The 16,570-nt window shown below is 45.1% G+C and overlaps 1 protein-coding gene across 3 annotated transcripts; it reads right to left on the reverse strand.

Moving 5' to 3' along the window:
- Positions 1 to 732: 732 nt before the first annotated feature.
- Positions 733 to 6,313, reverse strand: phf19 (PHD finger protein 19). 3 transcript variants are annotated; one of them, XM_005460139.4, is made up of 14 exons: positions 6,016 to 6,305; positions 5,415 to 5,595; positions 5,247 to 5,328; positions 5,049 to 5,153; positions 3,692 to 3,786; positions 3,369 to 3,517; positions 3,196 to 3,291; positions 2,927 to 3,116; positions 2,780 to 2,847; positions 2,547 to 2,687; positions 2,408 to 2,468; positions 2,247 to 2,332; positions 2,060 to 2,140; positions 733 to 1,989 (listed from the first exon to the last, which is right to left on the reverse strand). In XM_005460139.4, exons 1-14 carry the CDS (start codon positions 6,066 to 6,068, stop codon positions 1,644 to 1,646), a joined length of 1,734 nt encoding a protein of 577 aa, XP_005460196.1. In that variant the 5' UTR covers positions 6,069 to 6,305; the 3' UTR covers positions 733 to 1,643. The 3 variants fall into 3 exon arrangements, with proteins under 3 accessions (XP_005460196.1, XP_013119704.1, XP_005460195.1); XM_013264250.3 differs by having other exon boundaries at positions 2,060 to 2,137; positions 2,408 to 2,687; positions 6,016 to 6,313; XM_005460138.4 differs by having other exon boundaries at positions 2,408 to 2,687; positions 6,016 to 6,312.
- Between the last annotated feature and the right edge of the window lie 10,257 nt (positions 6,314 to 16,570).

A 16,570-nucleotide genomic window follows, 5' to 3' on the forward strand; every position in this document is an offset into this window, starting at 1 on the left:
TGCCGCTATGAATTATGGGACAGCATTCTCTCCTCCCCATTCATAAAGGATGCTCTGCTAAGGGAAGCATTGAAGTTTCTTTGCGTAGTGTTTGGAGAACTGGAACAGCTCTGGTTATGGCCGCCATGCAGATACATCTCTCAGTGAGGAACCTTCCTGAGCAAAAAGGGTCGTTTGGAATGCACCCCGTATCTCCCTTAGACTGTGCTGCTTTAAATCGGGTCCCTGATTTAAGGGAAAACATGAGCTGGACCTCATGTCTGACCTCAGGCAGGCGTAAAGAAACACAGAGAGCAGGTACACAAACACAAAGTATGGACAGGTGAAGAAGCTTACAGGTAGATGCAGGTGGTCTCCTCTGCTGTCAATCTGTCACATCGCCACGTTACCCGTCTGTCTGAATACCTGTGTGAGTGCTGGGACCCTCAGGACAACGAAACAGATGTACCTGAACACTCATGCAGGTTTCTCTGCCTTTTAACACCTTAACTGGATTATCAGATTACCTGCACTAGTCTCACTCACACTCACACACACACACACACACACACCTGTATGCCTGCCTTTGTGAGGACTCTCAGTAACATGAAAGCTCCCCATGACCCTATAAACCAGGACCCATAAACTTAGACCTGGAGCCAGGTGTGGACTGACTGTAACACTCACAGGTTTTCACAAACCCAGGTTTCCATGCATCTCTGCCTCTCAGACACACACAGAAACACAGAAAGGTCAAAGGTCAGAAAACATTTGTTTTTAATCCAGAGAAAGCTGGCAGCTGATTGGTCAGCTGGAGAGGAAAACAGCAAACAAACAGTCACATGATCAAAACAAGCACTTAACAGGCCAATAGGAGCAGAACATATCTTAAAGTGACAGAGTGCCAGTTTAACGTCTCAGAGACTGTTAGCACTATTAGCATCCCTCATTCACAAATATGGGCTGCATTAGCTTCAAGCTAGGAGAAACACTGATCGGAGGCTCAGATTGATCACCAGCAGACGCACTTTGGTGTTTGCATAGACGTCGAATGGGATGCTCTGCAGGTGAGATCATGTGATAGAGTGAGAACACTGCACAGTTGAGGAAGGGGCAGATAAACATGTGACTAAGTGCTTCTGTTCAGGTACACAACATGAAAACTTCAGGGGAGGGAGGGGGCAAGAGAGGCAGGGTGCTGTCTGACAGCCAGGGGAACTCTGAGTGTTTTACAAATCAGAGCAAAAGAAGAAGAACTCCACCAGTGTGACATCATTACAACCAGGAAAACAACTAATCAGTGTGTGAGGCTGCAAACATGGTGGAGGTGGGAGGAGTCAGACGGGAGCTCTGTGTGTCTCTTTGGCTGCATTTAAACACTTTTTAAACTAAAAACTATTTTTTCCAGGATCGGGTTCAGCTTTGATTCCTGATTCCTCAAAACCTACCAGCCAGCTGGGGATATACAGCCCAAATGTTTAACGGGGACAAGGAGAGCCTGGTGGTTTAACGGGGATCCAAATGTTTAACGGGGACACGGGGAGCCCAGGTGGTTGCGGGGCCACAGTGTCAGTTCAGGTTTGAACCAATAAGCATCTCACCAGCAGCAAGTGCAGAGGAAGAGGAATCAAAGCTTCTAACACCACCTGGACCTTGATAACGTCCTAATAAGGGGTCGTCCCCTCCCACTCCAGCAGGTACTGGACCGTCCCCTGAGGGGTGATGCGGCGAGCCAACACCTGGTAGCGCTCGCCATTGGTTAGCCTACCCGCCACTCCAAAGTAAGAGGAGATGGAGGAGTGGAGGTGGGAGTTGTCAGACGGCAGCGGTGAGTGGTCTGACAAGAAGTGGGAGGAGTCTGTGGTCAGGTGGGTGTGGTTTGTAGCTTCCTGGTTCCCAATGATGCCAGAAGGCTCTTCCCCTCCAAGCTCCTCCCCTGCCTCACTGCGATTGGCCCACTGGCTGTAGGTGTTCCGGGGTAACTTCCTCTTTCTGCTGCCCATCCTTCTCCTGAAGACAGAGGTCAAAGGTCAGAGATCAAAAGCCTAGGGTTGGTGAGTCAGGTGTTCACTCAGCTCACCTAAAGTGGTAGGAGGAGGCAGAGCCAGAGGTGGAGGCATCGGTGGAGTCCTGATCAATGCTGACGGCTCTGCTGGAGCTGCTGAGGAAGAACAGCAACGTCATAGGTGTGCCACCGTATGACGTGAACGGGAAAGCAAAGGTAAGCAAAGCATCAATCAGAACGCCGAGTCCAGCGCTGATCTCACCTCTTCAGGCTCTGTAGCTCATCCAGCGTGAAGTCAAAAATGTTGGCCATGTGGTGGTTGGCGGTCCAGCTGCAGGTCAGCTCGTTCTACGGGTAGAAGGTCACAGTCAGCGTGATGCATTAACAACTTTAGAAACCACAGAAGAAGAAAATGAGCCTCACATTAGGAATGGCATCCTCGAGGAGCCACTTGGACTTCCTCTTTCTCCTCTCAGCTGAGCCGCTGAAGAAACAGAAACAAACACCACGGTTACGCTTTGTCCAACCACAGGCGGTGAGGGCTGGCAGCAAGAGGTCATACCTGCTAGCCGTCTTCTTCCTTGCCCCGCCCCCATCATTCTGAGCACGCTCAGGAAAGAGCTTGGAGGGAGGATTAGGAGGGACCCTGGTCCTCAAACGAAAGATGCACTTCCTCTTTTTGATTTCCTTCCCGCACAGAAACCTGAACACACACACACACACGTTGAGCACACACATCCTGTGCTCATGTTACACACGTGTCATCGTGACGGCCTCACTCTGATTGGTCCTTACTTGCTCTTGTACTTGTTGAGTGCGTCAAGCAGGTGCTGCCCCCTCTCTGCTGGGGGGGTGTTGGACAGCTGAGCAAACACACAGAGGGTCAAATACACACAGGCGCACCACTTGATCTCAGCGTACCTGGCTCAGGTGTGTTATTACCTTCCCAAGCTGCAGGTGGTCCCAGTGGGTAGAGACGAAGGTAAGGATCTCATCCAGTTCGAAATACTTCTTCTTGCTGCAGATGGACAGGTTGTAGAGCACCAGGTGGACCAGGTCCACCCACCTGAGGGACAGGCGCCGCACGCACTCTGAGCCCTTATTACACACCGCGCACACAAACAGGTAGAACCTGCAGGAGGACAGGAAGTCAGAGCCATATCGGGGAAAGGCAGCAGGGGGCGGGGGCAGAGCAGGGGGTGGAGCCTCACCTGTCTCCAAACATCATTGCTTCCTGCAGGCACTGAGTGCACGCCTCATGGAACCACTGTTGACACCTGAAGCACTGCAGCATCTTCAGGTACCACCTGCACACAAAGGTAATGCACACAGGTGAATCAAGTAACGGCCAACCACACCTGCAGCTCTCATCAGGCCAACTTACTCTCCAGGGCCACCGCAGTAACAGTAACACTGCTGCTGATTGGTCCGGTGCTGCGAGTCCCAGTCCAGGGCCTCCAGCTCGTACGGCAGCACCTGTTTCATCACACTCAGGGCTTTGGCTATCACACCTTTCCTCAGAGCCCCGCCCTTCTGTGGGACGCACAGGTGCAGAGACACAAGTCAGAGGCAGGCGACACACACAAACACACACACACACAAGTGTGAGAGAGAGAGACACACACACAAATGAGAGAGAGACACATACACACACACACACAACTGAGAGTGAGACACACACACACACACAGGTGAGAAGCATCGTACCCGGACCGCCAGAGCAAAGACGCAGCGTCTGCAGAACCACGGAGTCAGGGCGCCGCTGCCCTCTACTGGAGGAATGTGACACTGCTGGTGGAAACCTGACAGACAGGTGATGGTCAGAGCCCAGGATTCACCATGGCAACAGATAAACAAAGAGCACTCGGTCATCGTCACGGGCATTCGATTCATTCAGGTTTTCATTCAGATCGCATGAAGGTGAATCCTGATGTGACCTTTGACCTTAAATCTGATCATCAGAAAGCATTTCTGCCTTTACTGCAAACAGAGTCTGCTCTAATGTTTCTACTATCAGCTTCACTCTGAGCTTCTGTTAAAGGTCAGAGGTCATTCACATCCGTGAGCTAACACATTAGAAGTATCAGCAGTTATGGAGGAGCTCCACCTCCTGAGAAAATGCTGATGTCACAGCAAGCCCGTCCAATAAACCCCACCCTCAAACACCATGCAGTAGGGCTGGGCGATATATCGAGATTTTAAATATATCGATATATTTTTTTATACGAGATATGAGATGTGACAATATGTTACTACGTTATGTTACAATTATACTTGTGGAGCTGCAAGTTTGCCTCTCTTTCATCCACTTTTGTCTCTACGCAGCGTTACTCTGCCTCGCCTCTCCTTCACTGAACACAACTCCCCCATTGCTTCACCTGCAGGCAATGACAAGATGCACACGGCAGCTATCAAAGAGGAGCTGCTCGGTAAAAAGAAAACATTTGGAGATTACTATTTTAGTGCTGTTAGTGTTAATCTCGTTAAAATGACGTTAACGGCATAACTGTGGCAAATATCCGTTAGCAAGTTACCGCGGATCGCCCCGTGCGTGGGGCTGGACGGCATCAATGTGACGCGTTAACGAGCTAACCGGGCTAACGCGTTGACACTGTGCAGTTCACGCAACTCCAGGCTGTCAGACTTTGTTATTATGCTCAGCGTCTTTTAGTTTACATTTTGACTTCACAATTGTGAGCTTTTTGCTATGCACAAAAACAACGGTGTTTTATTTTATTTATGGAGCATTATTATTTAATAAATGCTGATAAATGTTAAACAAACGCTGTATGTTGATAAAAGTGCCTGTGTGAGATCTGGGACACAGTGTGACTAAGAACTCTCTTTTTGTTCTTACTTTATAGCTTTAAAAAATATCGAGATATATGCCGTATATCGCCATCCAGCTAAAGAATACCGAGATATGAATTTTGGGCCATATCGCCCAGTCCTACCATGCAGTCAGTTTTAGCTTTGCAGGTGTGACCCTCAGTTTGACCTGCAGAAAGCCCACAGGCAGGTGTTCCTAATAAACTGCTCCTGTGTGTGTGTGTGTCAGACTCACCGATCCCACACTTTCCACAGATCAGGATCTGGTTTGTTTGGGTGCTGGAGTTTGGGTCCACCTCCTGGCACATAGAGCAGCGAGGCTCCTCCCCCGGTACTCCAGCTGCATTAGGATTGGACAAAAGAAGCAGATCACAGACATGATGCACCTGTCTTGCTCTCTCTAGCTTTCTCTCACTCCACCCGTCTGTCTCACCGTGCTGGATGTCCTTCCAGAGGACCCAGAACTTAGAGTTGTCCTCAAAAGTGACGAAGCAGCTCTGCCTAGGGGGACTCACCTATGCACCAATCAGAACACAGAAACTCAGCCAATCACGATGAGCATGATGATGCTGCAGTGGGTGTCAGGTGAGCACACGCTTACCCGTTGGATCTTTCCCAGGTAGTACAGTCCATCTGACCAACGACAGAGCACGAACTGACCCACGCTCAGACTGGACTCCACCCCGTCAGGTTCGGGGACACGCCCCCCTTCACACCCTCCGCCCCCTGGAGACACCTGATGCTCCAGACCGCAGAAGTCTTCGATCAGGTCCTCATACATCCTGCAGAGAGACAGACAGACGGTCTGTGATTCATTCCTGAACTGCGCGGTGGTTTGGAGGAGGGCTGACATGCGCAGTGCGTCCTCCCATCACATACCGTTAACAGAGCTCTAACCATCCAGTAACTACCCACCACACCCTAACGGGTTAACTAACGGAAAAGAGCTGATAAAGCGCGATAACCGACCGGAGTAATGAGTAAACCGGGCCATGAAATCCTAAACGATAACCCGGTAACACCCCGTAATAATTCACGTTAAGAGGGCCAGCTCACAGACAAACACTTGCACACAGTGATGAACTGACCCGGGTTAAATTCAGGGGTCTCAACAACTCTGTGACCCGGGCTAAACTAACGGGCCACACTAAATCCCAGGGCTAAATCAGAGCGGATCAGCGCAGAGAGGCAAGCCGTGATACCTGCACTGATCCGGGCTGTGCCTCCTTTCTGCCGGTCCTCCCGCTGCTGGCATCCCAGGACAGAAGGTCGTTGAGTCGGTGCTTCTTCAGGCTGTCTGTCTGTCTCTGTCCGTCTCCCTCACGTCTCCCTGTCTGTCTCCCTTACGTCTGTCTGTCTGTCTGTCTGCTGCTGCTGCTCTCCGCGGCGCTAAACTTCAAACTTACTCCGGCGCCATTTTTCACTTTTCCCGCGAATCACAGCACGGCTTTTTTCCTTATCGTTCCGTCATCACGCCGCAGCGCCTACCCTAACTGTGATTGGCTGTTGCGTTGAAGCGTGTGGGACGCTGCGCTATAATTGGCTGTGAGAGGAAAAAAAATAGTTTTACCGCGAGATTTTTTCTGAGCGAGATTTCTTGTGTAGCGGCCCCGCAGCTGTTCTTCCTACACGCTACTGATCTACACCCTATGACTCCACCTCTCTGCGAGCTGAACAACATCTGTGACCGCTGTTTCTGAGTGTGCAGTTCTGACTTTTATTCTCTGACAAACGTTTCAGGTTGTACTAAATATATAAAGATAATATATAAATAAAAATAATTTTGTTACACACAGATTAAATGCAACTAAATCACATGATGTTTAATCTCATTGAATTAAAGAGATTTCTACTACAACATTTAGCATAAAGCAATAATTAATAGCACTTCCTGTAATGCAGTTAAAATTAGCCCAACTTTGATTTTCAAACATCAAAACAATGAATCAGCCAACATCCTGGACACTGCACAAGTTGTTTTGTTATTTAATTAGATTTTTAAAATATGATATATCGCGGTCTCTGTCCAGACAAAGGGGTGGTGAAAAGCCATCAATGTGCAGCGCGCTGTCGTCGTCGCTGTTGTTTAACCACGATTACGTGAATGCCAGAACGGAGGCAGTTCTGTACTCATGCAGGTGGTTGACGCAGGCTTGCAGCTCGTCCAGCTTGGAGCGGAGAGACTGCACATTAGCAAGGATAATAGACGGGAGCGCTCGTTGTTTGTGTGTCTCCCTCTTTCGTCTGGCTCTCACCCCACTCTTCTTTAATCCTCTCCTGGTTACCTTGTTATTGTGAGTTTTTCTATTTCCGTGTCCACGGAGTATTTCCTCGGGAAAGTAGTCCGTGGAAGCGGAGCGGAAAAGTCGGAGGCTTTATTTAAATTGTATATTTATTTGTTGGATAATTTAAACCTTTAATAATCTTAATAAAGTCTCAGATTTAAACATTTTGAAACCAACTTCTTGTCACTGTCATGGTCCCAGGACTTCTGACCTGATGTTTTGAGTTTTGACATTCTGTATTAAGTTCTTTTGTATTCTTAAGATCTCTAGGTTTTCTGTTCAGTATTAGGGTTTGTTAGATTTCCCCCCTGTGTTGTCCTCTGTGTGACCGTGTATATAGTGATTTCAGTTATTGTGCTTTGCTTCCACTCCTTGTGTCCCGTGTTTTCCTCTTTCCATCGTGTTCTCTCTCTCTGCCTCTCTCGGCTGTCTCTGTGTACCCTCTGTGTTATGTTTAAGGTCCGCGTCTTGGCATCAGCATTTTCAGTTTTGTGTCCTCCCCGTTCTGTCATGTGTAATTGTCCTCAGCTGTGTTTCCCGTTTGCTTCCACTTCCCTCGTTACCTTCTGTATATTTATGTTAGCGTCCCCCTTTGTTCCGTGTCGCGTCATCCCTCATGGTTGTGTGCGTTTCCTTGTGTCTCCTCTGTCTCTAGCTTTTAGGTTCTCCCAGTATAGTGTTGTATCGCTCCCTGTGTTCCTGTTAATAAAGCCGTGCCTTTTGAGTGTATCCCCGTGTGTCTTGAGTCATGCGTTTGGGTCCTCTCCTGCTTAAACACAACCGAAACCTGACAGTCACGTTGGTCGTGTCCAAATTCATGGGCTGCATCCTCGTGAGGCCGCATTTGTAGGCCGATTACGTCACAGCGACGCGCCGAAGGCTGTCCAAATTCGTAGACTCCTCCGAATGCAGCCGACTAATGCGTCCTCCTTTTCCCCGAATTTGAAGGATGGGTCGGGTGTGTCCTTCGTGGCCCACCATATCCCAGAATTCATAGCGCGGCCCAGCCAAACTCCAGTTTCCAACAATGGCGGCCGCTACTAAGTTTTAAAATTACTCTTATTAATCTTTCTGGGTCACAAAATAAACTTTTAACATATTTTCAGGCGAGAATGTAGCTGTGTAAACTTCAAATATCTGCTCGGTTTATCAAGATATCGCATATTTGCAAAAGTGCTTCGACGTTTTCGGAGACGTCTGTTACCCACCAGCTCGATAGCTATCCGGGAGGTCGAGGGTCACTGGAACTGCTGAGAACAGCGAACTCCCGGCACATCATTTTCAGATCACCGCGGACTTTTGCTACTCTGGTTAAACGTCATATATAAGTCACTTAGACAACCTAAAAATGATATTGTTTGGCTGTTTTCAGTATTTTATTTGTTCGTGAGTAAATCGGTTTGGCTGAGATTAAAGTTATTAGATTAGATTAGATAAAATAAAACTTTATTAATCCCCCGGGTGGTTTTCACACAGCTGAATAAACGTCAAACAGAAAACTGATTAAACAGAAGTGTGAGACGGTCGAGAGTTTACGCCAGCGTCCTGTTATATTTTAGACAGCAAGGAGCAGACGGCCGAGTTTATTAAACTCCACCGAGACAGCGGTGACGTTAATCAGAAGGCTAGACCGTCCAATTTCACAGCCGTTTACTTCCGGCCTACCCGACCTTCTGAGGACCCGGCCCACGTAGACCGCGAAGGCTGGGTCCTCAGGAGGATGCAGCCCATGAATTTGGACACGACCTTTGTATTGAAGTTCCATTTATAATCAACATGAATGTATCTATAGTTCAGCCACAGGTGCAGTCTCTCACTCAAACAACACATTTCTTTTGCATTCAGACACAGAAGCTGGTGTGTTGCAGTATTTTATAGATGGTTTGTTTCCATGACTGCCTGAAGAAAGTCTTTAACTTCCCTTCAGTACAGTGGCAGTGGATGTGGGTTGGAGACGCAATGAGCCTGAACCTGCAGGTGACCATCTTCACTGACCACACCAACTGTGACAAAGGACTCATCTCTCCTGGTGAAGAGAAGAAACTATAAAGCCAAACTACACTTTTACCATTTCACAGGCCACTCATCTGGTTTATGGACTTTCACAACAAAACTTGTGTCTAAACACATTTTTAACAATACACATACTACTGTTATTACTATTATTTAAATGTGATTAAACAGAAATGTTGGTTTAATGTAAAACCAGTTGTTGCTAAAGATTTGACATTAACAGATGTTTGACTGTGTCGACTGATCTGTGCGAGGGAGGAGGAACACGTGACATTTACAAACCACATCGTTGTGTCCTTCTGCTGAAGAAGGGGGCTGCCTGTTGTCTATTTCTCTGCAAATCATTCGATGATGAAATAAAACAAAATAAAAAGAACATTTCATCTGTTTTTTTTTTTTTACATTTTTCAGGTGTTTCTCTGACCCAAGATTCAGTCTCTCAATCCAGTTCTTTGTTTTTGTCTAAAACCAAAAAGGAAATCAAAAACTAACTAACTGATCATTTGAGTTGTACTTACATCCACAGCTGGGTGACTTTCGTATATAAAAGTCCAACAGTAACATAAGCTGTCAGATAATAAAGTAAAATAGAAAATATAGTGAAGCAACGATAAGAGAGCTTTAAAGGGAAGCCAAAACTAAAGCAGGCCACCTGTGAGTTACTTAACTACTTAAGTACAGTATAGAGTAAATGTACTTAGTTAGATTCCACCACTAACATTTCCAGCTTACTTATTTTTTCTAATTTAAACCAACTCAGATGCCGAGGTCCAGGCAGCATCATCGTGTGACTGGGAATGATCCCAAACCTGGGTAGAATAAACTGACCTTGGGGAGATTTTACACTTTGTCCTTCCTGCTACACTTGCTCTGCAGCTTCTTTTCCTTTACTGATTTTATGGACTGCTTCCTGTGAGGTGCAGGACCAGTCTGCAGAGCAGGATAAACCATGTTTCCTCATCTTGTCAAAGGGCACAAAGTGGGACTTTACTTAGATTTATTTATTCCATATGACTGCATCATTTCCCCGTACTCTCCCCTCCCAAAGAGATCGCCACTAAGAGAAATCAGTCTGTAACACTACCGTGAAAAGAAAGTGCTTTATTGTTGTTTTGCTTCTTTCATCTGGAAATGTCCAAGCTAACCGCGGTCCAGACCGCAAATGTTGGAGTACGGTCATGGTCCTGGGTCGGTGACCCAGTGTTTGAGTTTTGTACTTTTAGTTTTTGGTTCCATCATGGTTGTTGGTTTAATCACTGTTTCTGCCTCAGTATGTCTAGCTCTTTAGTATTTCCTGAGTTCTAGTTTTAGATTTTGTTATGCGGTTTCCCTGTGTTCTGTGTTTCCTGTTTTACTTTGAAGGTGCATGTCTTGTATTTTGTTTTGCTTCCTCCCTGTCTTGTCATGTTTAATTAGGTTGAGCCGTGTCTCCACCCTGTGCTCGTTTTCCTGCTTGTCGTCCCCGGTGTAACCACTGCTCTCTGTGGTGGCAGATTTCTTTTCTCATATATTAATCACATATATAATTATATCACATTAGTTATAGTAATATCACTTTCTCACTTTATTCACAAACACTCTCATACACTTTCACTGTATTGCCAAATGCAGAGGTCACTGTGAGAAAGTGTGTATACACCTGCGCAGCGCTAACATTTACATTCTCTTTTCTACAGCAGAGGGTTCATCATGTGATCTGATTCTGTGATTTATAGGACATACCACAGGTTAATTTTTTTTTCTCACAGAATTACTGAGTGAAGGCAACTGATTACAGGTTATATGTTGGTTATGCAATTACACTATGTTGTTGAGAAAATGTTGGAGAAAATGTGAATACAGTGTCAAACATACTGTGTTTGAAACCAGTATTACCTCTTTTACAGCAGAGTGTTAACTTTATGATCTTTTTGCAGCACCTCTGGAATCTGTTGACCCAGGAAAACCCCCAGGATGCTTCATATGTTTTGCTAATGTTTGTTTCTCTCTAAGAGTGCTTGTGAAGGATTCAGCACAGACATACAAGTGATGTTAGAGTAGTGCAGTGACTGTGTGACATTTTTAGTGTTGGGTTCATTATCTGATTACTGTTGAGCTCATAGTGATGAAAAGTGTGAGTGACATTGCTTAAGGAAAGTCACTGGTTACAGTAATGTTCAATAAACACATGGGATGATCCATGTCTGGGGCAAATTATGGCAATAATTGTGGTTTGATGATTTGAGAAAACCTGCACATGATACTTGTCTTTGATGCTGAATACTTTATTACTCTTATGATCTACAATTGTTTGCAAGTGTGAAGTTTGATTTACCTTCCAGATCTTGTTGTGTGTATGCAGGCTCCTGGCGGAGCCAGGTGTTAAGCAAACTTAATATGCAAAACACACTGACATCTTTTATTGAGGGTTACAGGTCCGGAGTGGAGCTACTCCGGAGGAGACGCCCTGATGTTGCACTGGAAATGATCTAACTAACCTTTTTCTTTGAGAAAGGAGCCTAGTTCTGATGAGTTGACTCATGGGAGTGTGCATGCGTCAAGAGGAGGGATTCCAGGTTTAACATGAAACAATGCTTTCTGTTTTCCATGAGTTTTTCATGATGATTTTCTCAATGGCTTTTTACTGTGACTTGTGAGATTAACATGTTATGGACAGGTATTAAACCTCTACAGGTGGTACACCCATGTTCAGATGAGGGTTTGAAAACCTATAAGTGAAGTTCACTAAAGTGAAAGGAAAAATGTGGATTGATGTTGGTTGATATGTTTTCCAAATGGTTAGAAGTTTTTCCTTCTAGTAAGGAGATACAGGTGCAGTGGCCAGAGTATTGCTGGAAGAAATCATCCCAAGGGTGGAATCTCCAGACTGAGACTGAGACTGGGTGCTGATCAGAAGTCTTCAGAGACCCAGCGAGAAGTAGGAAACACTCATGGCATAGCTGACAGCCCAGGCAGTGGTTGAGGTCAAAGGTCGTGCGGTTTGGGGCCCTACTAGTCATTATGAGAAGATTCCAGAACCACAGCAATAACCATAAAGCTGCATTGGAACGAGAGGGTGAGGGGTGAAAAGAGCGCCCTCCTCCAACAAGAGCGTGCCAAGCTCCAACTCAGCGACTGCAGAGCAGACTCTGTGTCACCAAAGAGGGATCATGAATGAATGCAGATGACAGCTGATTAAACAATCAGGCAGTTTTGCCTGAAGTAGTTCAGTGTGTTCTTGAGTTAAAGAGGTCGTTGGTGTGACGTTTCTAATCATCTTATAACTGATATGCATTTACATGACTCTCTGAACATCACAAACTCTGTCAGAGTCCTGAGCCTGAGTAGAAGTGACTGGAGTAGTTATAGCATGCAAGTTTTACAGCAACCTAACTAATAATTACTTGTGTATATTTTGTAGGGTAGCTAGACTGATTTTCTACCATGTCAGTTCCTGATGTGTAAGTGCATTAGGTCCTTATTATCTGAGTAAACATAGTAACAACAGTTGTGAGTTCTTTTGACATGTGTACTCAACTTTGACACATTGTTTGACACCGTAAAGATAGGATTTTGGGTTCATCACATTTCATTGAGGGATTTTGATCGGTCTCAAACATGCGGGAAGCACCTAAAGAATGAGGTTGTTCTTCCAGAGTTAAGTGTGGTTGTTTTGGTTTCCCCAATCACTTATGTGGGGACAGTAGAGATAATTGTAAATGCCTTTGAGAGGGTTTACACTGTTTAAATGGGTCTACAATAGTAAAGAGTACAGCACAATGCATAGATAGAGAGAAAAGCTCGATCTCTCTGTTGTAAATTTAGCTCAGAAGTGTTTGATATATGTTGGCTGTGTGGAAATTCATGGCTACTTCTTGGTTTTACCCCAGACTTTGGGAAGCACTAACATTGAAGTTAGTTTATGTTTGTGGTATTCACTTACCTATAGGTACAAATATAGTCACTGTCCTTTATGGCAAACATCTGGACAGGGCAAAGCAAATGGCACAAAGGAGTGTGTGTGATGTTTGATGAGGCATGTGTGCGTCAATCCCTAATAACAATGGGGATGAGGGTCTTTTACGGAAAGAATTAAGAAATTGGGAAACATGGGTTGATGAATTTAATGATAAAGTGGAAAAAATATCACACACTGAAAGATTTCCTTATCTAAACAATGGGTTCTTATGAAAGAGCAGCTTGATGTAACTAAGGTTGAAGGTTTTTTTTGCAGATGAACAACGAAGGCTGTTTCATTTCTGTATATGGTCTCATATTGTGTTTTCTTTTATGATATAACTGCCATCCTTTGAAGAAAGGGTGGAGGCTCAGATGGAGCGAAGATGACCATAAAGTTTGAATTTGTTTTTTTCTTCTGATTATAGGGAGGATGCACATTATGGAATTTCTTTGAGTTCACAATGGTGCTGATGTTCAGTAGTTAGAAAAGAAACCTCCATGTTTTTATGTGATTCTTAATTAATTATTTTTAATTCTTAATTGTGGTATCACAAAGGGTGGGAATGTGGTGGCAGATTTCTTTTCTCATATATTAATCACATATATAATTATATCACATTAGTTATAGTAATATCACTTTCTCACTTTACCATAGTAAGAGCACTCCTGTGTCACTAGTTTACATGCATGTGGAAAGTTTGTTTGTTTGTTTGTTTGTTTTTTTTGCCTGTGCCGTTTGGCTCTTTTGCCATCAGAATTATTGTCTAAAGGCGAAGAAAGATGCCCAACGGAGTGCATGTGGAAAGTTAACACAGTGAGGCCATTGTAATGGGAGACATTAAACAGTGAGACTCCTTCTGCTTATCAGGGATGTAAATCCTTAGGTGACGGCTAAGCAGAAAACAAGGTCATAATTCTCTCTGTGAGAGAGGCCAACATGTAAGAGTTTGTGGATGTTCTTTGTCTGTGTGTCTGTATATAAGATGTAAGGGCGGTGGCCACAATTCAGAGATGGTCCTGGTGTTTCACTGGGATGTTCTGTCCACATTGCAATGTGTTTATTAAACCCACTTCAAATCAAGCTCACTGGGTGTGTTGCAGGTTATTGTTAAAATTTCCATAACATCTCCGTCCCTTCGTATTTCCAGGTGGTTCTAGTTTCTTGTTTCTGGTTCGTGTTATGTTACAGTTAGTTTTCCCAGTTTAGGTTGAGGGTCGTTTTCCTGTTGGTTTTGTTCAGCCGTTAATAAAGGCTCGATTTCTGTTTTAAACACTCTCGTGCATCTTTGTCTGCGCCTGGGTCCACACCTCTCATCTCCACAAACCGTGACAAGTATTCCTTGTTATTTTAAGCTCAATCGGGACTTTTTCCTAAACCTGATTTTGTCAGGTTACGCTGTGTGGCAGGCAGGATGTAGGACCCAAATGCAGGACTCACAGACACGAAAGGATGAAGTCAAAACAGCAGCTTTATTGTGCTGTAGCAAAAACATGCTAGAAACAAAATCCAAGGACGAGGAACAAAGACACTAGGAAAGGAAACTCGGAAGCTAGAAACTATGTGCGAGGATGACAGAGGACCATGCAGGAAACACAGCACATGGGAATGGTACGACACAACAACGGACAGAGAAAAACACGGGGCTGAAATACACCAGGGAGATACCAGGGAATGGGAAACAGGAGGGGAGCACAGCTGGGAATACACAACAAGGGGAAGAAAATCTAGATGCACTGACACAGGACATGGGACCATCAAAGTAAAACAGGAAACATGAGACAATCGCAAAGATGCAGACTAGGCACTGAGACAGGGACACGACTGAGAGGGGACACAGTGGGAACGTGGAAACAAGAGTGACAAGACGAGGAACATGAGAAAGGCAAAGTAACAGAAACCAAAACCCATGAATAACAATACTCACAGAATAACTTAAAAAACACACCAAACACTGGGTCACAGGTCCAGTGTTTGGTCACATCCAAACAACTAGTTCCATGTTATGTTGTTACGCATGTCTGTGAGCAAGCTTTCTTCCATGCTTCATGGGACTATAACTGGAATAGAATCCACCTGATCACTGATGTAGAGTTGACATGGAATTATTTTTATGACACTTTTATTAAAATGATAAATAAACATGCAGCCATGTGCAAATGTAGAGACACATGCAGAAACAATCTTTGGTTTTCTCCTCAGCTCTCCATTCTCCTTAAAAAAGATGCTGCCTGGGCTCAGGACAGAAAAACTACATCTGAGGCTGATTGGCTGATTTTTAGAAATCGTTCAACCTCTTTAATTAAAAGGACAAAACCAGAATTCTGTCTTTCAAAAACTACTAAACATCTGAACGATCCGAAAAAATTCTGGAAAATAATAAAACCTTCATAACCTTTGTTGTAAAAGTTTAACAGAAAAATGAGACATTTTAAGCTGCTTTAATGAGCATTTGGTTTCTTCAGGGTCTTTATTTTAATCTTTATATCCAGATTTAACATGCTTCATATGTTAATAACAGACGCATATCTAAACTGTGTGTTTGGGAAAAGTTCAAGAAAAGCTTATGAGTGAAAAACTGAAAGACTTTCTGGACATAAATTCAGTTCTTGTTCTGGTTCCGGGTCGCTGCTCGTGCGGTCGACCGGCCAATCAGTTGAGCAGTTTTGCGTTCTTTTTCTAACTTTAATGCTCTTTTCGTTGTTGTATTTTGCTGTCTACTTGGTATATTTGTATTCTTTTCCTTTTTCCTCATTTTTGTGATTTTTCTTACTTGTTTTCGAAACTCGACAAGACCCCAAGGCTCATCTACACCAGGAACTCCCTCGTCCAGCTGCGGCTGCAGCTGCAGCCCGGCCTCCGGCTTTTCCGCTCCGCTTCCACGGACTACTTTGCCGAGGAAATACTCCGAGGACACGGAAATAGAAAAAGTCACAATAACAAGGTAACCAGGAGAGGATTAAAGAAGAGTGGGGTGAGAGCCAGACTAAAGAGGGAGACACACAAACAACGAGCGCTCCCGTCCATTATCCTTGCTAATGTGCGGTCTCTCCGCTCCAAGCTGGACGAGCTGCAAGCCTGCGTCAACCACCTGCATGAGTACAGAACTGCCTCCATTCTGGCATTCACGTAATCGTGGTTAAACAACAGCGACGACGACAGCACCCTGCACATTGATGGCTTTTCACCACCCCTTTGTCTGGACAGAGACTGCGAACGCACCGGGAAGCAACATGGCGGCGGTGTGCGTCTGTATGTAAACAACAGCTGGTGCTCTACAGTCACTGTGAGGGAGAAGCTGTGCACTACAGACATCGAGCTTCTGGCTGTTTCCCTGCGCCCCTACTACCTCCCCAGAGAATTCCCACAGCTTTTCATCATCTTGGTTTACATCCACCCCAGAGCTGATGCATCCTACGCCACTATGGAGTCCCTCAGCAGTTTGTAGATGCCTTTCGTGGTCTTTACTCCAACTCCCGTTGCTGCATCCAGAGGGATGACGGCTGCACAGATTTCTTCAAG

The sequence above is a fragment of the Oreochromis niloticus genome, linkage group LG12 (genome assembly GCF_001858045.2).
Source record: "Oreochromis niloticus isolate F11D_XX linkage group LG12, O_niloticus_UMD_NMBU, whole genome shotgun sequence".
Taxonomy (NCBI): Eukaryota; Metazoa; Chordata; class Actinopteri; order Cichliformes; family Cichlidae; genus Oreochromis; species Oreochromis niloticus.

Coding starts and splice junctions, on each gene's coding strand:
- phf19 (XM_005460138.4), bottom strand. CDS start 6,068: ATGCCAGCAGCGGGAGGACCGGCAGAAAGGAGGCACAGCCCGGATCAG. Junction 3,787..5,048: donor CTGTGGAAAGTGTGGGATCG/GTGAGTCTGACA, acceptor CCTGTCTGTCAG/GTTTCCACCAGCAGTGTCAC. Junction 3,117..3,195: donor GCAATGATGTTTGGAGACAG/GTGAGGCTCCAC, acceptor GTCCTCCTGCAG/GTTCTACCTGTTTGTGTGCG.